The 22,955-nt window shown below is 43.7% G+C and overlaps 1 protein-coding gene across 2 annotated transcripts in view; it reads left to right on the top strand.

The window, feature by feature from the left end:
• The window catches only part of ZYG11A (zyg-11 family member A, cell cycle regulator), a 49,852-nt gene continuing 30,619 nt past the window's right edge, over positions 3,723-22,955 (top strand). The window contains exons 1-4 of one of the 2 annotated variants that reach the window (XM_021096615.1): positions 3,723-3,963; positions 8,284-8,449; positions 16,802-17,553; positions 21,142-21,282. In XM_021096615.1, the coding sequence (XP_020952274.1) occupies positions 3,724-3,963; positions 8,284-8,449; positions 16,802-17,553; positions 21,142-21,282 (1,299 nt within the window). In that variant the 5' untranslated portion in view covers position 3,723. Of the gene's footprint in view, positions 3,964-8,283; positions 8,450-16,801; positions 17,554-21,141; positions 21,283-22,955 lie in introns of those variants that run through there. The other variant, XM_005665415.2, reaches the window with a different exon arrangement.

Below are 22,955 nucleotides of genomic sequence, written 5' to 3'. Positions count from 1 at the left end.
TATCCTTAACCCACTGAGTGAGGCCAGGGATTGAACATGCATCCTCATGGAAAGTCAGATTTGTTACCGCTGAGCCACAATGGGAACTCCCATGTTTTTTTTGGTTTTTGGTTTTTTTTTTTGGTCTTTTTGCCTTTTCTGGGGCCGCCCCTGAGGCATATGGAGGTTCCCAGGCTAGGGGTCTAATCGGAGCTGTAGCCACCAGCCTACAGCAGAGCCACAGCAACACCAGATCCAAGCCTGGTCTGCGACCTATACCATAGCTCACAGCAATGCCGGATCCTTAACGCACTGAGCAAGGGCAGGGATCGAACCTGCAACCTCATGGTTCCTAGTGGGATTTGTTAACCACCGAGCCACGACGGGAACTCCCATGTATTTTTTAAACAAATATTACTAACCATCTTCTATAAGTTAGGCACTGTTTTAGGCCTGGGGATAACAATGTCCAAGCCCTCGAGTGGCTTATTATTTTTTTTTTTCCTAGTGGGAAGGAGCAGAAAATAAATAGAAATAAACATAGAGCATGACAAAGAGGGTTTCGTATGAAAGCAGAACAAAAGGGATGAGTGGAGAGGATGTGGAGACTGCGGCGAGGATTGCTGCTGACCGTGCCCTGTACAGGGAAGTTCTTATTGATCAGGCAACATCTGAGTAAAAACACAAAGGAAGCAGTAGTATGAGAGTCTCCCATGAGGAAAACAGATCTTCCAGTACCGGTGGAGTAGAACAAAGGAGAGAAGGGCAGAGAACAGGTGAGAGAAGCACGGAACAAACATTTTATGTAGAACCTTGCAGAGCACTGTCCTTGAGAATTTTTAAATTCTGCATAAGATGGGAAGCTATCGGAGGGTTCTGGGCAGAAGGGTGACATCATTGTTTAAAATGTCACACTAGCCTGCTGTGTTGTTTTTTTAATGGAGCAATTGTGGAAGCTGGGAAACCAGAGAGGAGGGTAGTCTAAGAATCCAAGGGAGTAATGACGGGGGTTTGGATCTAAGTGGAAGAGGTAGTACATAGCCTCTGGATTTTTTTTTTTTTTTTTTGTCTTTTTGTCTTTTTGCTATTTCTTGGGCCACTCCCACGGCATATGGAAGTTCCCAGGCTAGGGGTCGAATCAGAGCTGTAGCCACCGGCCTACACCAGAGCCACAGCAACGCCAGATCCCAGCCGCATCTGCAACCTACCACAGCTCACAGCAACGCCAGATCGTTAACCCACTGAGCAAGGGCAGGGACCGAACCCACAACCTCATGGTTCCTAGTCGGATTCGTTAACCACTGCGCCACAACAGGAACTCCCTGGATATATTTTGATGATAAGAGTCAACGGGATTTCCTAACAGATAGGACATGGGTTATAAGAATAAAAGGAGTTAAAATTATTTCCAAGGTTTTTGTCATAAGCAGCAGAAAGGAAAGAGTTGCCACATACTGAAATAGGACAGACTGGCAGGAAAAGTAGGTTGGGGGAAGATTTACTTTTGGACATATTAAGGCCATTTTGATAACCAGGTGGATGTGTTGAATAGACAGCTGCGTGTATGAATCTGAAGTTCAAAAGCTAGCCTCAGGCTAGACATATAAACTAGGGATATATCAACATATAGATTTCTTTTAAAATTATGAAACTAGATGAAATCACAATTAAGACGAGTTCCCATGGTGTCGCAGCGGAAATGAATCCAACTAGGAACCATGGGGTTGCGGGTTCGATCCCTGGCCTTGCTCTGTGGGTTAAGGATCCGGCATTGCCGTGAGCTGTGGTGTAGGTTGCATACAAGGCTTGGACCTGGCATTGCTGTGGCTCTGGCATAGGCTGGCAGTAACAGCTCCGATTAGATCCCTAGGCTGGGAACCTCCATATGCCGTGGGTGCCTAGAAAGACAAAAAGACAAAAAAAAAAAAAAAAAAAGACAAAAAAAAAGAAATCACAAGAGAGAATGGATAGAGAAGAGGTATACATGTACTGAGTCTTGGGGGGCACACAAAGATTTAGAACTCTGGTTGATGAGAAATCAACTGGATGAGAAGAAACAGCCATTGAGGTAGGAGGAGAAAAGAAGGGAAGGTGGCACAGGGGGAGGAGGAGGAGAATGTGCATCCTGGGAGCCAAACGAAAAAAGTATTTTAGGGAAGAAAAAATGATCACTTGGGTCAAAGGCTGTTGAACAAATAAGATGAGAAATGAGAAGTGACAATTGAATTCAGCAACTTGGAAGTTGATAAGAATGGCTTAGTAGAATGGCAGGAGTGAATGAAAATGGTAAGAGAAAAATGGGAGACAGACAGTAAGTACAGACACTTTTTTTTTTGGTCTTTTTAGGGCCATACCCGAGGCATATGGGGGTTCTCAGGCTAGGGGTCTAATTGGAGCTGTAGCCTCCGGCCTATGCCACAGCCACAGCAATGCCAGATCCCAGCCGAGTCTACACCACAGCTCACGGCAACGCTGGATCCTTAACCCACTGAGTGAGGCCAGGGATCGAACCCTCAATCTCATGGGTCCTAGTCGGATTCTTTTCTGCTGTGCCAGGACGGGGGATGGTGGAAGACGGTCGACGACGACTACTTTCTCTTACTTTTTAGGTCACAAAAAAGCTGAGTAGTTCATTTAGTGTACTTAATAGGTCAAAAGTGCTTTTGATACTTGATTCAAGTATCAGTAGTAGATGAAACAGAGATGCCTGATATAAGAGAGGTGATGATGCCAGATTTCTAGGAGAAAAGTCTTTTAAAAAATATTTCTTAAAGGTTTTGTTTGTTTGTTTGTTTTTTGTCTTTTTGCGATTTCTTGGGCCGCACCCTCAGCACATGGAGGTTCCCAGGCTAGGGGTCGAATCGGAGTTGTAGCCTCCGGCCTACGCCAGAGCCACAGCAACGCGGGATCCGAGCCGCGTCTGCGACCTACACCACAGCTCACGGCAACACCGGATCCGTAGCCCTGTAACCCACTGAGCAAGGGCAGGGATCGAACCGACAACCTCATGGTTCCTAGTCGGATTCCTTAACCACTGCGACACGAGGCGAACTCCCTAAAAATATTTCTTAAAGTATTAAAAATGTATACAATCAGAACTCCGTATCCATAGATTCTACATCCCTGGATTCAAACTTTATGGAAAACATTCAGGGAAGGGGCGAGAATTCTACCACTGAACCACGAATACCTCTACAGATAACATTTGGGAAAAAATTCCAGAAAGTTTCAAAAAGCAAAACTTGAATTTGCCAGCGCCGGCAACTATTTACCTGGCATTTACATTGTATTAGGTAGTATAAGCAATGTAGAGGTGATTTAAAGCGTAGCGGAGGACGCGCAGAGGTTATATGCAAATACTACACCATTTTATCTAAGGCACTTCAGTTTCAAGGGATTTCAGGAGGGTGGATCCTCAAATCAAGGCTCCTGGGGAAACAACTACCATCTTTCCCAACAATTTCCAAGCTCCGTCTAGCTGGTCCGTGGGTACCCCTTTGACGGGGCCGCAGGAATGTGCACCCATTTCTACGGGCTGAGGGAGGCTCGGCCTCAGAGGGGTGCGCAGGAGGTGGGTGAGCGGTGGGCCTAACGCGGGTCTCTGGGGCGGGAAGGTGGCGGAAGGTGGCCGGCTGGGCCCTGATGGGGTGGAGTAGGGGCCGGCCTCGGTGGGGGTGGGGAGGGCCGCCCTTGGGGGCGGGGTCTGCGGCGGACGAGTGTGCGTCGCCACGCCGGGCGTTTTAAATGCCTGGCGGCCCAGACGTAGCAGCAAAGGCGCTGAGTGCTGGCCTCGGAGCCGGCGGCTTTCCCGCGCTGGTTGAACCCACTTCTCGCGGGATTTCGGCCCCACTAGACGGCCGCTCTCTCCTCGACGCCTCGCAGGCGGGGGTCGCCATGGTTCATTTCTTGCATCCGGGCCTGTCGCCCCGGACCATCGTCCCTCCCGACGCTCAGAAGGATGCCCTAGGTTGCAGCGTGGTGCAGGTGAGCACCCGGGGCCGGGGTCCAGGGCAGGGACGCGAACCCCGGCCGGGAGCGCTGGCTGTCCCCCGCGAGCGCGGCGAGTCGTCGGGTCTGTGTGGAGGCAGTGGTTGGCTGGTCTGACCTACGCGGGAGTAAAGCCTGGAGAGGCTGAGCCCCTGCTGGGCCCTTGTCGCCGGGGAAGTGCACGCCGGAGAGGAGTTTTCTGCCCGGGGCGTCCCAGTCTCAGGGCCGAGCGAGCTGACCTGAGGGGAAGTGGGGCGGGAGAGGTCCTGCCCTCGCGTGACCTTGGGCAAGTCTGCTTCCCCCAGGGTCTCCCATTCTCACCTGTGCCTGACGAGGGCGGCAGCTGTTTGCAGGGCGTTGTAAGTTTAGACGTAAGTGCTACGCCTGGCTTTAGGCTTGGCCGGTTGTAGACCGTCACGATGAACACAAATGCCTCACATCTCGACTGTTCTGCGTGCTTAGGGGACGTGTTGCTCCCCAGAGGCTGTGACGTAGCGGCCCTGGGATCGTTAACAGGAAGATATTCTGAGCCCGGTGGCGGGGACCGAAACACCGAAGACCGAAATTCCTTAAATTCCATGTGTTCCTTCTAGGAATGCCTGTTAAACTAAACTCTGAGCAAAATACAAACCAAAAGAGTGTGTATTTGGCACCTACTGGATGTCAAGTATCCCATTTCTAAAGTAATCTCTTGGCTCTTTTTGTAGGCATTGATATTCTCCATTTTACTTGTGTGTCGGGAAATTGAGAACCCTGAAAGTCTGTAGACTTGTTCATGATCTTGAACTTGGCATCAGTTGTTCTGAGGTCAGGCTCCATATTCTCCACCCCTCTTAGAACCTGAAATCTAGTGAATGTTCAACCCTCAATCAGTACCGGGGGGAAAAATATTCTGATTGAGATTGAAGTTTACATAGTAAGGTTGACCTGCAGGAGATCTAACCTGAAGAGATCTAGTTAGTCTGTATTCCTTTTGGACTCACTTTTTTTTTTCTTTTGAACTCAGGTTTTTTTTTTTTTTCCCCCTGGCTTTTTAGGGCCGCAACTGGGGCATATGGAGGTTCCCAGGCTAGGGGGCTAATCGAGCTACAGCTGCCAGCTTACGCTGCAGTAACACCAGATCCTAGCCGTGCGTCTGCGACCTACATCACACCTCACGGCGACGCAGGATCCTTAACCCACTGATTGAGGCTAGGGATCGAACCTGCATCCTCATGGATGCTAGTCAGATTTGTTTCTGCTGAGCCACAATGGGAAGTCCCCCATAATGATTTCTTCTTTGACCCATGGGATATTAAAAGTGTACTGTCTAATTCCCAAACGTTTTGAGATATTCTACATCTTTTTGTTTAGTTGATTTTTTTTCTTCTTCTTCCTTGTTTTTTGTTTTTTGTTTTTTTTCTTTTCTGCCATCCTGGGCCAGGGATCTGATCTGAGCTGCAGCTGCGACAGCTGCTACACTGCTGGATCCTTTAACCCACTGTGCTAGGCAGGGGATCAAACCTGTGTTTTGGCACTGCAGAGATGCTGCCCCTCCTGTTGTACCACAGCAGGAACTCCTTAATTGACTTCAGATGCAAATGCAATGACGTTTTTCGGGAATGTACTGTGATGTAAATCCATTTATATTTATTGAGATTTGTTGTATGGCTCAGTTATGATCTGTCTTGGTGCATGTTCATGTGCATTTGAAAGGAATATGTATTCTACAGTTGGGTATACTATTCTATAAATGTTAGATCAAGTTGGTTGATAATGTTTATATAAATCTATATCTATATCTATATCTATATATATATATATATGGTTTTTTTTTGGTGACAACGCCGGGTCCTTAAACTGCCGAACCAAGAGAACTCCCTGTTTATATTATAGAAATGATCTAAACTCTGGGATCTAAACTCTGGGTAGAGATGGATTGGAAAAGGATTAGGAATGGAAGTAGAGAAACTAATTTGAAGGTTTTTGGTATCCTGGCTGTGATAGTGACTTGGATTAGAAATTGTAGGTGGAGGGAGTTCCTGCTGTGGCTCAGGAATCTGACTAGCACCCATGAGGACTCGGGTTCGATCCCTGCCCTTGCTCAGTGGGTTAAGGATCTGGCGTTGCCATGAGCTGTGGTGTAGGTTGCAGACGCGGCTCGGATCCCGCGTTGCTGTGGATCTGGTGTAGGCTGGCAGCTGTAGCTCCTGTTGGACCCCTAGCTTGGGTACCTCCGTATGCCACAGGAGCGGCTCTAGAAAAGGCAAAAAAAAAAAAAGGAAATCGGTAGTGGAACTAGAAAGAAAGGGATGGACTAGAAATTTATTTGAGAGGTTTAACAGTCATATAGCAGGAAACAAATGACCCATTCAGAAGAGGGATAATTTAACGAGGTGCGATTTTTTTCTGTCTCCCCTCCCCAAGCATGTAGAAGTTCTCAGGCCAGGAATTGAACCCCTGCTACAGCAGTAACTTGAGCCACTGCAGTGACAATGCCAGAACCTTAACTCGCTTAGCCACATAGGGACTCCCTAATGAGAGTTCAGTTAAGGGACTACTTTCAAAGATGAAGGAGATCTTTGGAAAACCACAACGATGTACTACTACATGTCCAGTAACAGCAGCTATTGATACTCCTAGGCCCAGAGGACCCCCCAGAAGGAATATTTTGGTTCATCTGGGCTGCAGTAACAAAAATACAACAGAAATTTATTTATCACAGTTCTGAAAGATAGGAAGTTTAAGATCAAGGTACTGGCAGAATTTGGTGTCTGGTGAGAGCCCACTTCCTGGTTCATAGACATCTTTTTGCTGTGTTCTGTATGGCAGACATGACAAGGGAGCTCTTAGAGGTCTATCTTAGACACTAATAATTCCATTCATGAGGGCTTCACCATCATAATCTAATCACTTCATAAGGAGTCCTCTCTCCCAACACCATCAAGGTAAAGGTTGATTTCAACATAAGAATTTTGGAAGAATGCAAAAATTTACAGGACTGATTTGGATGACATAGCCAGCCCAAGGTGTACCTTAAAATAGAAGGAACTAGAGAAATACCTCTAGTGGGTTGTACCCCCCCAAAAAAACATATGTCCAAGTCTTAACCCTTGGAACCTGTGAATTTGACCTATCTGTATTTGTAGATAGTGTCTTTGCAAATGTAATTAAGTTGAGGATGTTGATGAAATCATCTGGTCTGTCCTCAATTTTAGGGTGGCCTCTAAATCCAGTGGCTTATGGTATCTATAAGATAATGGGGCACAGATTTGAAACCTAGAGATATGGGGAGGAAACCCACTTGAAGATTAGAGTTATGCTGTCACAAACCAAGTAAAGCCAGTAGCCCCTAGAAGCTAATAAAATAAGGATTCTTCACTAGAGCCTTTAGAGGGAGAAGGGCCCTGCTCATTCATACCTTGATTTTTGGAATTCTCTTCTTAAGGACTGTGAGAGAATAAGTTTCTCTTGTTTTTAGACACCAATGTAGTGGTACTTTGTTATAGCAACACTAATATATGTTCCAACTTTTGAGGGTTTCATGTTGTCAGAAACAAACTGACAACCAGGGAGTTCCTGTTGTGCCCCAGTAGAAAAGAATCCGACTAGGAACCATGAGGTTGTGGGTTCAATCCCTGGCCTTGGTCAGTGGGTTAAGGATCTGGCGTTGCTGTGAGCTGTGGTGTAGACCAGCAGCCGTAGCTCCGATTCAACCCCTAGCCTGGGAACCTCATATGCCTCGGTGCGCCCTAAAACCACTCCCCCCAAAAAAGGAAACCAACTGACAACCAGAAGGCAAGGGAATCCATTCATAGGCTGCACAGAAGTCACCTCAGGAGTAGAGAGCAAAGTGGAGAAGACTAAGGCATGGGTCTGGTGGGAGGTAGGAAGGCAAATGGACGGTGTCCAGCACAGGTAGAACCAGTAGGATTTGCTAGTGTGTCGGGTGTGTGCTTAGTGGGGGGTGTTGATTAAGGCTAAGGAAATGTCAGTAAAGATTGAGCAGCTGAATCGCTGTGATTCTGTTTACTGAGTAGGAAGACTGGGGAAGTTCAGTTCTGTACGTGGTGAGTTTGAGATATTTGTGACGAGTAGATATGTCAGGAAGGCAACTGGTTATCTAATATTGTGGCTTAAAGAGAAGTTGCACATGGAGATAATAATCTAGAATTCAGGGGGAGAATGGCCCTGCTCAGACCTTGATTTTTGGACTTGGGTCCTCCAGAACCATGAGAGAATACATTTCTATTGTTTTTTAGCCACCAATTTTGTTGTAATTTGTTCCAGCAACACTAAATGCATTCTAACAAAGTATTTTGGGGGTTTGTTTGCTAGGAGGAGGCATCTCCCTACTCTTTGGTCAACATCTGCCTGAATGTCCTGGTTGCTAACCTGGAGAAATTGTGTTCTGAAAGACCTGATGGAACACTTTGCCTTCCGGAACACTGGAGTTTCCCTCAGGAATTAGCTGACCGATTGGTTGGGGTAATGACCTGGCAAGGTAAACCTGTGTACTCTCACAGCACTTTTGAAAAGCACCTTCACATGTAATTCTTGTTTTGCTTCTTTCTCAGAACAACCTTGGTGAGAAATATAGAAGTCATTCCCATTTAATGTGTGATTCTCAAGATCTTTCTCAGATCTCTTGATGGAAATTGTCTTGCTTCTAGGACTGCCCTGCTCTTGTTTGCCCAGCAGAGTGAAGATGATGGAGAACTAAGTTATCACTCATCTGCTTTCCACCTTCTGAAATACTGTTGCTTCAGTCTCATCTCTCTCTCTCTCTCTTTTTTTTTTTTTTTTTTTCTTTTTAGGGCCCCACTGGGGCATATGGAGGTTCCCAGGATCCAAGCTGAGTCTGTGACCTACACCACAGCTCACAGCAACACTGGATCCTTAACCCACTGAACAAGGCCAGGGATCGAACCCACAACCTCCTGGTTCCTAGTTGGCTTCGTTTCCGCTGTGCCGTGATGTGAGCTCCTCATTTTTAGGGGGTGCGGGGGGGCGGTACCCACTGCATGCAGAAATTCTCAGGCCAGGTATAAAACCCAGGCACAACACCTCCCTGAGCCACAGCAGTGACAGTGCTGGATCCTCAACCTGCTAAACCACCAGGGACCTCCATGATCTCCCATTCTTTTCATTGTGAATATGAGCCTTTAAAATTTTTTCCTTTACCTGCCATCGTAGTGTAGAGCTTTCAAAGAGGTATATAAAAAACTTTGTTGTTTATCCTCTTTGGAGAAGTCTATATTCAGATCTTTTGCCTATTTCTTGTTAGGTTATTGGTCTTATTATTGAGTTGTGAGATATAGATATAAGTCCTTCATCAGTTACTGGCTTATTTTTTCCCATTCTAGATTGTCTTTTCGTCTTGTTGATAATACCTTTTTTTTTTTTTTTTGTCTTTTTGGGGCCGTACCCTCAGCATATGGAAGTTCCCAGGGTAGGGGTCAAATCAGAGCTACATCTGCTGGCCTACGCCACAGCCACAGCAATGCCAGGTCTGCGACTCACGGATCGAGGCAAGGGGGTTTGAACCTGCATCCTCATGGATAGTAGATTTCGTTTCCACTGAGCCACACGGGAACTCCTATTGACAGTGTCTTTTGATTCATAAAAGTTTGTTTGTTCGTTTGTTTTCTTTTTTGCCACGCAGAGGGATATGTAGTTCTCTCGCCAGGGATCAGATCCTGGCCACAGTTGCAGCCTGCACCACAGCTGCAGCAATGCTGGATCCTTAACCCACTGTGCTGGGCCACAGATTGAACCTGTCTGTGTCCCAGCGCTCCAGAGATTCTGTTGATCCAGTTATGCCATAGTGGGAACTCATAGTAAGTTTTTAATTTTGTTGAAGTCCAGTCTATCTTTTGTTACTTAGGCTTTTGGTGTAATATCTAAGAATCCATTTCCAAGTCCTAAGGATTTTACACGTATATTTTCTTCTAAGAGTTTCATTGTTTTCATTCTTTTTTTTTTTGGCTTTTTAGGGCTGCACCTGTGGCATATAGAGGTTCCCAGGCTAGGGGTCCAGTTGGAGATAGAACCACTGGCCTACACCCCAGCCATAGCAACGCCAGATCTGAGCCGCATCTGCGTGCGACCTACACCACAGCTCACGGCAATGCTGGATCCTCAAGCCACTGAGCAAGGCCAGAGATCAAACCTGCAACCTCATGGTTCCTAGTCGGATTCGTTTCTGCTGTGCCACGATGGGCACTCTTGTTTTCATTCTTCTATGTAGTAGTTTGTTCCACTTTGAGTTAATTTTTGGCATGACATGTAAGGGACCGGCTTCATTATTTTGCATGTGATTATACAGTTGTCCCAGCACTATTTGTCGAAAAGACTATACTTTTCCTGTTGAATGGTCTTGGCATTCTGTTGAAAATCAGTTGACCATAGATGCATGTTTGTTTTTTTTTCTTAATACTCTGAATTCTATTCCATTGACCAATATGTGTCTGTCCTTATGTCAGTACCAAGTATCTTGATTATCATTGCTTTGTAGTAAGTTTTGAAATCGGAGAGTGTGAATCTTCTTTGTTCATCTTTTTCAGGATTTTTTTTGGTTATTCTGTGTCCCTCTGGTTCCATATGAATTTTAGAATTGGCTTGTCAGTTTCTGCACAGAATCCAGATGGGATTTGAATAGGAATTGCATCAAATATGTATCAATTTGTGGAATATTGCCCTCTTAACAGTATTAAGTCTTTTGCTCCAGGAATATGGTGTCTTTCTATTTATTTAGATTGTCGTTAATTATGTTCACCAATATTTTGCCACCATAGCAATCTGAAATCTAGAGTTCAGTGGCTCAGTGCTAATGAACCCAATTGGTACCCAGGAGGATGTGGGTTTGATCCCTGGCCCTGCTCAGTGGATTAAGGATCCAGTGTTGCTGTTAGCTGTGGTGTAGGTCACAGATGAAGCTTGGATCTGGCGTTGCTGTTGCTGTGGCGTAGACTAGAAGCTGCAACTCCAATTCTATCCCTAGCCTGGGAACTTCCATAGGCCAAGGATTCAACCCTAAAAAGAAAAAAACCCAATCTGAAATCCTTAGTACATGAACATGGGAGATCCTTTATATTTATTTAAAGTAGATCTTTAATTTCAGGTATAAATTAACATTATGGGTATAAGTTTACACTTTTGTTAAATTTATTTCCAAGTATTTTACCCTTGTGATGCAATTGCAGAATTGCTTTCTTAATTTCATTTTGTTTTTGGCCACCCTGAAGCATGTGGAGCTCCCAGGCCAGGGAGCCACAGCTGCAGCAATACTGGATCCTTAACCTACTGTGCCAGGCTGGGAATTGAACCTTGAGTCCCAGTGCTCCCAAGACACTGCTGATCACATTGTACCACAGGGGAGCTTCTTAGTTTCATTTTTGATTGTTCATTTTTAGAGTACAGAAATACAATCAAAAAAATTTTTTTTTTTTGGTCTTTTTGCTATTTCTTTGGGCCGCTCCTGCAGCATATGGAGGTTCCCAGGCTAGGGATTGAATCGCTGTAGCCGCCAGCCTACGCCAGAGCCACAGCAACACTAGATCCGAGCGAGCCGCGTCTGCACCCTACACCACAGTTCACGGCAACGCCGATTGTTAACCCACTGAGCAAGGCCAGGGATCGAACCGACAACCTCATGGTTCCTAGTCGGATTTGTTAACCACTGCGCCACGACGGGAACTCCCTAGAAATACAATCAGTTTTTTAATGTTGATCATATACTCTGGAAACTTGCTCAATTCATTTATGAGTTCTAGTAGTTGTTTAAGATTTCCTAGACTTTTTTTTTTTTTCTTTTCTTTTTTTCTTTTTAGGGCTGCGCCTGCGGCACATGGAGGTTCCCAGGTTAGGGACTGAATTGGAGCTACAGCTGCCGGCCTACACCACAGCCACAGGAAGGCCAGATCCTTAACCCTCTGAGTGAGGCCAGGGATCGAACCTACAACTTCATGGTTCCTAGTCAGATTCTTTTCTGCTGCGTCACGACAGGAACTCCTAGACTTTTCTATATACAGGATTATGTCACCTGCAGATGGAAATAGTTTTACTTCTTCCTTCCTAATTTGGATGCCTTTTATTTAATTTTCTTGTCTGACTTCCCTGGCTAGAATCTCAACTACAGTGTTGAAGTATTAAAGCATTCACCCTTGTCTTTTCCTCATTTTAGTGGGAAAGCATCTAGTCTTTTATCATCAAGAACGATGTTAGGGAGTCATGGCTCAGCAGAAATGAATCTGACTAGTATCCATGAGGACAGAGATTCGACCCCCCACCTCACTTACTGGGTTGAGCATCTGGTGTGGCTGTGGCATTGGCCAGTGGCTACAGCTCCAATTTGACCCCTAGCCTGGGAATCTCCATATCCCGCAGGTGTGGCCCTCAAAAGAGAGAGGAAAAAAAAAAAAGAATGATGTTAGCTTTGGGTTTTTGTTTTTGTTTTTGCTTTTTTGGTCACCCCGAGGTATATGCAGTTCCCTGGCCAGGAATCCGATCAGTGTCACAGTTGTAACCTAGTCAGCTACAGCAATGCTGCATCATTAACCCCCCTGTACCACTGGGAACTCCCTATTTATGTAAATTTTGATGATAGCTTTCTGACAGGTGTGAGGTGATACCTCATTGTGGTTTTGATGTGCATTTCCCTGATGATTAGGGATGTTGAGCATCTTTTCATATGTCTTTGGAGAAATGTCTGTTTAGATTTCTGCCCGTTTTTAAATTGAGTTTTTGGTTTTTAGAGCCATACCTGCAGCATATGGAAGTTCCTAGGCCAGGGTCAAATCAGAGCTGCTGCAGCTGTGGGCTTGTGTCATGTCACAGCCGTAGCACCTGGGGCTCCGAGCCGTGTCAGTGACCTACATCACAACTCATGGCAGCGCCAGATCCTTAACCCAATGAGTGGGGCCAGGGATCGAACCCACATCCTCATGGATACCAGTTGGGTTCGTACCCACTGGGCCACAACTGGGAGCTCCCTTTTGTCCCCACCTCCTTTTTATTTATTTATTTTTTGGCAGCCCTGCAGCATGTGGAATTCCTGGGCCAGGGATCAGAGCTGAACCTCAGTTGCAGCAATGCCGGTTTATCCTGCCAGATCCTTTATTCCACTGTGCCAGGCCTAGGAACCTGCATCCTGGTGCTGCAGAGTTGCTGCTGACCCCATTGTGCCACAGTGGGAACTCTGAGTTGTTTAATTTTTGATACCGAGTTACATGAGCTGTTTATATATGTGCCCTGTGAATGTTTTAGTGGTTGTAGATTTAAGCGGAGTGACCAAGGTGGTATTTCACTCTGCCATGTTGTTAATGTTGCTCCTTCTGCTCTAATTCTTATTTTCTTTCCTGCTTACTTTGAATTTAATTTGTTCTTTTTCTAGTCTCCTAAGGTGGGAACTTAGATTATTGATTTTGGATCATTCTTCTTTTTCTCTTTTTTGACCGCCCTTTGGCAACACCAGATCCTTGACCCACTGGGTCGGGGATCAAACCTTCATCCTGGCACTTCAGAGAGACACCACAGAATCTGTTGGGCCACAGGAGGAACTCTTGGATCATTCTTTTCTATCTTTATTTTTATTTTTTGTCTTTTTAGGGCTGCACCCTCGGTATATGGAAGTTCCCTGTTAGGAGTCAAATCCAAGCTGTAGCCACTGGCTTACACCACAGCCACAGCAACGTCAGATCCAAGCTGTGTCTGCAGCCTACACCACAGCTCATAGCAATGCCAGATCCTTAACCCACTGAGCGAGGCTAGGGATTGAACCTTCATCCTCATGGATGCTAGTCAGATTTTTTCTGCTGAACCACAGTGGGAACTCCATTCTCTTGGTTTTAAATACTGTCTCTGTGCTGATTAATTCCAAATGTTTATACCTAAGTCTTTTAGATTTAAAATATATAGAATCGAGACGGCCTTGGCTGACCTTGCAGGGAGTCTTAAAGGTGGAATAACCACTCAGATCTGTGTTAATAAGTTAGGGGATAAGGGCTGGATCTTTATACCTCCCAACACAGTCTTTGGATGTGAATTTCCACAGGGAAGTGGTATGATTATGGGTGAGGCAATTCCTCTCAGCTGATGCAGTCTCCGCAGATGAGAGCTGTCACTTGGTGGCGCTCCCAGCTGCTCAAGTAGTAAGTCTTTTAGAAGGTGATCTGGTGTCGCATCCCAGCATCTGCTACACTGCCATTTCCCTTCATCTCAAAATGACTTGACCATCTACCTAGTTGTTCAGTGACTTAGGAGTAATTTTTCGTTCCTTTTCCTCTACCCATGATTCTGTTGAAACATTTTCTGCCTTCAAAATATGTATCTCAAGTTCTTTTCCTCCTAGCCCCTGTCATGACACTTTTTTCTTTTGCCCTGGTCTCCCAAGTGGTTTCCTTACCTCCACTTTACCCCTTACACAGCAGAGAACAGTCTATTATATGTTAATCAGATCTGTCTACACCTCTGCCACCCTTTAAAGACTTCTCCCTTAACCTGGCCTGCAAAGTCTGAGTCTTACCTCTGTTTCTAACCTGTCAGATGCTGATGTCTCCTTCACCAACTGTGCTTCAGCCACACTCTTTTTTTTCTCATTTTTCAGAAAAAGCCAAACTGTTTCCGGTATCAGGTTTACAGCTCTTCCCAGTCTGGAATGACAGCCACCTTTGCCTTTCACATTCTTTTGGTCTCAGCTTAAATGTCACCTCCCCATACCACACTGAGAGAAGATTCTTGGCCTCCTTCTCTTCCACACTCATGTTATTCTGTATTCTTGTTTGTTTCCTTCAGAACACTTAACTACATTTTTAGTGTGAGTAGTATCCTGCTGCTTTTCTATTCTTTCCTACCTGTGTTCCCCCTCTCGACTGTAAATACACTCCACGACAGCTGGAGCTGTGTCTGTCTCATTCACCATTCTCGCCATGTGGCATAGCACGTTCAATACCTTGAACACTCAGTAGTTGTTGAATAAATGTATGAATGAATGTCATAAGTTCTTCCTCCAAGTCTTAAGTGTAGGGGTTTCTTTTTTCCTGTCAGTAGCACAGCTCAACTCAGATGGGAACCTGCGCATCAGCTTAGACATCTTTTCCCCTCAGTTCTTTCCGCCAGTCCAATCAGCTACCATGTTCTGTCAGTTTAGACTTTCATCTCTCATCATTAAAATCATTAATTGAGTTCTCTTGTGACACAGCATGTTAAGGATCTGGTGTTGTCACTGCAGCAGCTTGGGTCATGGCTGTGGCACAGGTTTGATCCTTAGCCTGGTAATTTCCACATGCCTTTGGCATGGCCCTCCCCCCCAAAAAAAAATCGTTAATAATCTCTTGCCCCATTTCACTCTCATCAAACACCATCCTAAGTCCTTTATATTATCACATAATTGGTCTTTCTAAAAATATATTTATGACTTTTTTTGCTTAAGTTTTTGATTCTTGTTTATAGGGTAAATATCTGTTTCCTAGCTTTGTTTATAGGCTGCATCTGCCTTTCACCTTGCTCTCCGCTCATTTCCAGCCGTGCCTCCCCCTGTATGGTATGATCCAGTAGCACTGATCTACTTAGGGTCGTTCTGAATAATCTACTGTTTTGTGCCTGCATGTCTTTGGCACGTTGTTATACTCTTTACCTTCGTCCCGGGAAACTGATACTCAGTTTTAAAAACCCTCCTCAAGGAGTTCCCTCTGTGATACAGTGAGATCATTGGCGTCTCTGTAGTGCCAGAACCGAGGTTCAATCCCTGGTCCAGGACAGTGGGTTAAAGGATCCAGAGTTGCCCAGCTGCATTGCTGCTTGGATTCAATCCTTGGCCTGGGATTTGATCCCTTGCTTGGGAGCTTCATATGCTGCAGAGTGTCCAGAAAAGGAAAACAAAAACCTTAGTCGATATTAATCTCATCTGTACTAATTCAATACCTGGTACGAATCACTATTACATGTAATACATTATTTTAATCATTGAATTGCCCGACGTACTTCCTAAACTGAATTCCTTGTGGTCACAGGTGCCTATTACTTAACACAAGATCTTACACATAGAAGACACCTAGTAAATCTCTTCTAAATGAAATCTAGTATAACCCTCTCATTTAACAGAAAAATGAGGGGGTTATAGTAGACAAGGAAATTGAGGCTTAGGGCAATAAGTGACTTCAAAGGCTAATTTGGGTAATTATTGTAGTGCTATTTGCATATTATATATGCTATACTCACCTGTTCTTTTTTTTTTTCTTTCTGTGAACAAGGTTACTGTAGTTAAAACTGTTGGCTCTGGAGTTCAGCGAGTTTTGTTTTTGGCTTTTTTTTTTTTTTTTTTTTTTTTTTTTTTTTTTTTGTCTTCTTAGGGCTGCACCCACAGCATATGGAGGTTCCCAGGCTAGGGGTCTAATCCGAGCTGTAGCAGCTGGCCCACCCCACAGCAACAGCAGATCCGAGCCACGTCTGTGATCTGCACCACAGCTTACAGCAATGCTGAATCCTTAACCCACTGAGCAAGGCCAGAGATTGCACCTGCAACCTCCTAGCAGATTCATTTCCGCTGAGCCATGGTTGGGAACTCCATGGAGTCCAACAAGTTGTGCTTCTTGATTCTGCCACACATTTTGACCTTGAGCCAAGTTACTTAACATCTTAAAGCTTCAGGTCCCTTGGCTGTAAGAACAGTAATAAAAACAGTTCCTTTATAGTATTATTGTAAAGAGTAAATGAAATAATCTGAGTAAAGTGTTTAGCAATGTAAGAGTGAGCAGTAAATGTTATTAGCTTCTGTCAAAATTTATTGGCCACAATGCCTCCTGGAAAAGGTGTGAGATTTAGTTGTTATTACAAGCTGGTTCTGGTTCTCTTATAGGCAAGCTGACTGATAAAACAGCAAGCATTTTCCAAGGCACCCAAATGAAACTGAAGCTGGTCAATATTCAAAAAGCTCAGATCACTACAGCTGCATTCATAAAAGCCTTCTGCCATCACAAACTCATTGAACTGGATGCTACGGCAGTACACACTGACCTCCCAATCCCAGACATCCTAAGTGGGCTCTGCAGCAATAGGTGGATCCAGCAAAACCTCCGATGTCTCCTGTTGGACTCAGCAAACATCCCTCGAGATTCGAAACGGTTGTTCTTTGGACAGCTCACTGGTCTTCGAATTTTAAGTGTGTTCAATGTTCGTTTTCATACTGAAGACCTGGCAAATGTTTCTCAGTTACCCAAACTGGAAAGCTTGGATATCTCTAACACCCTGGTCACTAACATCTCTGTGCTCCTCTCCTGTAAGGATCGACTCAAATCTCTCACAATGCACTATCTGAAGTGCCTGACCATGACCAAACCACAGATCCTTGCAGTCATTAGAGAACTTAAATGTCTGCTTCACCTTGATATTTCTGATCACAGGCAACTCAAGTCAGATCTCGCTTTTCAGTTGCTACAGCAGAAGGATATTCTGCCTCATCTTGTATCACTGGACATTTCTGGGGGCAGTCGCATCACTGATGGAGCTGTGGAGCTGTTCATACAGCAACGGCCTGCAATGCAATTTGTGGGACTGTTGGCTACGGATGCTGGTTATTCTGACTTCTTTTCTACAAAGCAAGGCTTGAGGGTTGGTTTTTATCTGAAATAAATTTGTTTCATTTGTTCAGCACATTATTAAGCTTCTGTTGTATGTTAGAATCTGTACTAGGCATTAGGGTTACAAAGATAAAAAGTCTTAAGGAGATTAATAATTAAGAATTATTGTGTAGCTACTATGTGGTAGGTTGTGAAAATATAACCTTAAACAAAGTACAGTCCTAGCCTTCACCTCTTCTGGTCTAACGTGATAATGATACATTATCTCCTGTGAGCAAGAGTCATGTAAAATGCCAAGAAGCAAATTAAGTATAGTTAAGAAGGCAGGCGATCAATATGCCTTACACCACATTTGGTTTAAGTTATAACAAGAAGCAAATTTTTAAGAGTCTTGGAAGTTCCCTAGTGGCCCAGTGAGTTAAGGATCCGACGTTGTCGCTGCTGTGGCCTCCATTCGCTGCTGTGATATGGGTTTGATCCTTGGCATGGGAATTTCCACATTCCATGGGCATGGTCCAAAAAAAGCTTTCAGAAAAAGTATTGAACATTACTGGAATACCTCTATAGCTTATTGTGGTGCTTTTTAAATTTTTAAAAGATTTTTTTGGAGTTCCTCTTGTGGCACAGTGGAAGTGAATCCAGCTAATATCCATGAGGATGTCAGTTCGATCCTTGGCCTTGCTCGGTGGGTTAGGGATCTGGCATTGCTGTGGCTGTGGTGTAGGCTGGCACTGTAGCTCTGATTTGACCCCTAGCCTGGGAACTTCCATATGTTGTGAGTGCGTCCCTTAAAAAGCAAAAAAAAAAAAAAGTTTTTTTTGTTACGGCTGACTTCACTCAACATGATAGTTTCTAGGTCCATCCATGTTGCAAAAAATGCTGGTATTTTGTTCTTTTTAATGGCTGAGTAATATTCCATTGTGTATATGTACCACATCTTCTTGATCTACTCCTTTGTCGATGGACATTTAGGTTGTTTCCATGTCTTGGCTATTGAAAATAGTGCTGCAATGAACATCGGAGTACATGTGTCTTTGCAAGTCGTGGTTTTCTCTGGGTAGATGCCCAGGAGTGGGATTGCTGGGTCAAATGGTAGTTCTGTGTTTAGTTTTCTGAGGAATCTCCATACCTCTTTCCACAGTAGTTGCACCAATTTACAATCCCACCAACAGTGTACTAGGGTTCCTTTTTCTCCACACCCTCTCCAGTACTTATTGTTTGTAGACTTTTGGATGATGGCCATTCTGGCTGGTGTAAGATAGTACCTCAGAGTGGTTTTGATTTTCATTTCTCTAATCATGAGTGATGTTGAACATCTTTTTCATGTGTTTCTTGGCCATCTGTATGTCTTCTTTGGAGAACTGTCTGTTTAGATCTTTTGCCCATTTTTTGATACGCTTGTTTGTTAGATCGTCTTTATCTTTTTTCTGTATTGGCGCTTAATCTTAGTCCTGTTTACTGCTTTCTTAAAAATGTCTTTCTTTTGTTTCTTGCATTTCTTCTTCTTCTTTTTTTTTTTTTTTTTGTCTTTTTTGTCTTTTGTTGTTGCTATTTCTTGGGCCGCTCCCGCGGCATATGGAGGTTCCCAGGCTAGGGGTTGAATCGGAGCTGTAGCCACCGGCCTACGCCAGAGCCACAGCAACACGGGATCCGAGCCGCGCCTGCAACCTACACCACAGCTCACGGCAACGCCGGATCGTTAACCCACTGAACAAGGGCAGGGACCGAACCCGCAACCTCATGGTTCCTAGTCGGATTCGTTAACCACTGCGCCACGACGGGAACTCTTCTTCTTCTTTCTAAATTTTTATTCAACTCTCTTCTTCCTTGGGTAGTTTTTTTTTTTTCTATTTCTTGGGCCGCTCCCTGGGCATATGGAGGTTCCCAGGCTAGGGGTTGAATCAGAGCTGTAGCTGCCAGCCTACGCCAGAGCCACAGTAACCTGGGATCCAAGCCGCATCTGCAACCTACACCACAGTTTACAGCAACGCCGATCGTTAACCCACTGAGGAAGGCCAGGGATCGAACCGACAACTTCATGGTTCCTAGTCGGATTCGTTAACCCCTGCGCCACGATGGGAACTCCTGTAACGTAGTTTTTATGTTTGATTTTGGTGTTTTCTTTCCTGGGATTTGTTCTTTTTTTTTTTTTTTTTGGTCTTTTTATGCACATGGAGGTTCTTTTGCATCTACTGACCTACGCCAAAGCCATAGCAACTCATGATCTGAGCCAAGTCTGTGACCTACACCACAGCTCACGGCAGCACTGGATCCTCAACCCCCTGTGAAAGGCCAGGGATCAAACTTGTGTCCTCATGGATGCTAGTTGGGTTTGTTAACCACTAAGCCATGACGGGAACTCTTTTTTTTTTTTCAAATGGCCACATCAGAGGCATGTGGAAGTTCCAGGCCAGGTATTAAACCTGTACCACAGCTGAGGCAACACCAGATCCCTAACCCACTGTGCCACAAGGGAACTTCCTTTCCTTAGTTTAATCAACCCTTGTTTTCATCTTTTTGCTGAAGGTATTTTTTGCATACCCCCAAATACTTAGGAATATTTAATTCAGTTTAAAGTGCTGTGTTACAATTTTCTTCTGATTTGTTGTTGATTTGTAAGAAGAATCTTAATAGCTGAAATGTGGTAGATTTCGTTTTTTAGAAAATTTCTTACAGTATTATGTGGAATTGCTTTGAATCCTTTTATTTCTTGGCATTTAATTGATAGGATTCCTAATTCAGAGGCACTCTTGTCAATTTAGTGATGTGTCTTCAGTGAATGATGTTATTACCGGTCGTGGTGGAATGGGGAAAGGTTTATTTTCCTCTTCATTTTATAAGATTCTGAATTTTACCACTTTATTGTCTTTTTCTTTATTACCAGGAATGCTGAAAACTGGATCATACCTAATTTTATCTACAGTTTTTGTTGATCTTATGGTTTGAATCGGGAGGGTACCATTATCCTCTAGACCCAAAGTTTATGTATATAGACGTTTTGAGATTATTACTTCAATGGCAGCAAGGAAGAATTATGTTAATTAGTTAATTAATACTAGTAAAAGTTACCTCCTTTTTCATTTTAGGAATTTTTTTTTTTTTTTTTTGACTGCACCTATACATGCGAAAGTTCCCAGGCCAGGGATTTGCAGTTGCAGCCTGTCCACAGCTGCACTGACACAGGATCCTTAACCCACTGTGCCACAGGGGAACTTCCTCATTTTAGTTATTTTATGTGGTCTTTCTCCTGTCTCTTATTGTCTAGTTTATTCCATATGAGTACTTAGAAGACATGCCCTCATGTTTATTGGGTGTTTGCAAATTTATATGCTACCCATTATTTAGTTGAGGTCTCAATTGTAATGTAGTTGTATATTTAAATCTGGCTCCACCACTTAATTGGTTTGTACATTTAGTAACTTGCATTACCTCTCTGGACCCATCTGTTAAAATAAGGTTGAGGGGAACACTTACTAGAATTATGATTGAATGAAGTCAACTTTGTAAAGGTCTTGAAATAATCAAGTGAACTTCTGTTGTTTCAAACACTTGAAACCCTCTAAAAGCCTGTGCTTGAAGACGAATGGTGAAAATTACTGGTAGCATCTTTGTTTTCTAGGTTGCTGGAGGAGCCAATATGAGTCAGATTTCAGAAGCACTGAGCCGATACAGGAATAGGTCGTGTTTTATGAAGGAAGCCCTCTACAGGCTGTTCACAGAGACGTTTTCGATGCAGGTAACCATGCCTGCTGTTTTAAAGGTAACTACACCTGAGAAATGTAGTTTTTATTATTATTAGTTGGTTCAGTTTAAGTTGGTTCAGTTAAGTTACATTGAATTCTGTAACTTAGGACTGATTCTACTTTGAGTTAAATTGCCTTTGCAGAGAAAGGAACACAGTGTTAGACTTAAACTGCTGGATCATCTCTTGTTTGAGCATCGAAATCAGTTTGAGTCATTGAAATTTTTGAATTTGGTCTGAGCTAGGGATTATAACACCACGGCACCATTTTTCCTAAAATAGGACTTGATCTAAACATGAATTCACTTTGCTCTAAACGTTGTTTCTTACTTATTGGTTTACTCTTTAAAATCTATGATATGGGTTTCTGAAAGAAAACAGCATTTCCTATAAGAATAGAACAAAATAACAATAAGTGAAGGTAACTGGTCTACTGTTTAAAGTGTTTTGTGAATAAAGTTACCAGTATTGCTACGGCCAGACTTTGCATTGGTTTACAGAAGGATGAATTTATTTTAAATGTAATTGGAAATGTTAAGTGGTTTGGGAAAGAACACAGCAGTTATTTAAAATGTAACAAAAATGAAGTCATAATTTGTAATTCTTTGTGGTTCCATAAAAACCATACCAGTTCTTATACCATGAGAGATTAAATTTATTCATAACTTAGAAATGATACTTTATAAAAGAAAAAACTGGATCTTTGTTTCCCATCTGTAAGGAAGAGGTTGAATTAGATGTTCTAATGGTCCTTTTCATATCTAAGACTATATGACTTTTTTTTGAAAATCATATTTGTTTTGCTTTCTCCATATTTATATTGCAGGTGATGGCAATCTCAATCTAATGAAATCCTCAGAGCAGCTTAGCCATACAGGAAAAAGGCATTTTCTGTAGTAGATTGTATGCCAGGTCTGAGTTCATGCAGCTGTCAAAGTGAGGGGCACTGGTCTCTTAAAATGGTTCATAAAATGGTTCATGCTGGTATCAACAGACTGGTCTCTGAGGTGGGCAGGGAGGATGAATATCCGTATTTGATAGGATGGATCACGTTGTCTCTGAATGCTAGGGCAGGTAGGGTCTATGCTTAGTACAACACCCTTGTTTTACATTTGTTTCTAGGTCTTACACAGTCTGTCTTCTAGTGTCTTTTGTATGTTAGGTTTTACCACTTTGCAAATTCAGATTTCTTCCTCTTATCCTAGTGGATTCATCCCATTATTTTGTCTCTGTGTTTTTCCTCGTCACATTTCCCTTCCAGGAATTCCCTGTCCATTCCACCCCCATCTCCATCTCCTGTCCAGATCTTTTCTGAGACCCTGCCTACATGTTTTCTGCATGGAGCCTTTGGTTTCTGTGCCAGAAATGATTGCTCCCTTCGTCAGCACTTTATAAATACCTCTTTTTGGTGCTTTTTTCCCCAGCTTCATGCTTTGATACCCTCACAGTGTTATTTATTTGACATCCCTTTTCTGTCATAAGGCTTTTTGCTAAGGAATAGGGTATAAGTGATTCTCGTTTGTGTTCCCTGTAGTGTTTATCATAATGCTTTGGATGGATGGAGGCTCAATAAATGATTGTGAAATCACAGGAGAGGAAATAGAGGTCCAGAGAAAGGAAGTGAGTTACCTGGATTCACATAGCTAGTTGATGGCTGCATTTGGAGTGGAAGATGTTGCTGGTGTCCTAAA

This window comes from Sus scrofa, chromosome 6 (assembly GCF_000003025.6).
Source record: "Sus scrofa isolate TJ Tabasco breed Duroc chromosome 6, Sscrofa11.1, whole genome shotgun sequence".
In the NCBI taxonomy this organism is placed as follows: Eukaryota; Metazoa; Chordata; class Mammalia; order Artiodactyla; family Suidae; genus Sus; species Sus scrofa.
The sequence above is the reverse complement of the archived record's forward strand: the minus strand, read 5'-3'. Positions and strand labels throughout refer to the sequence as shown.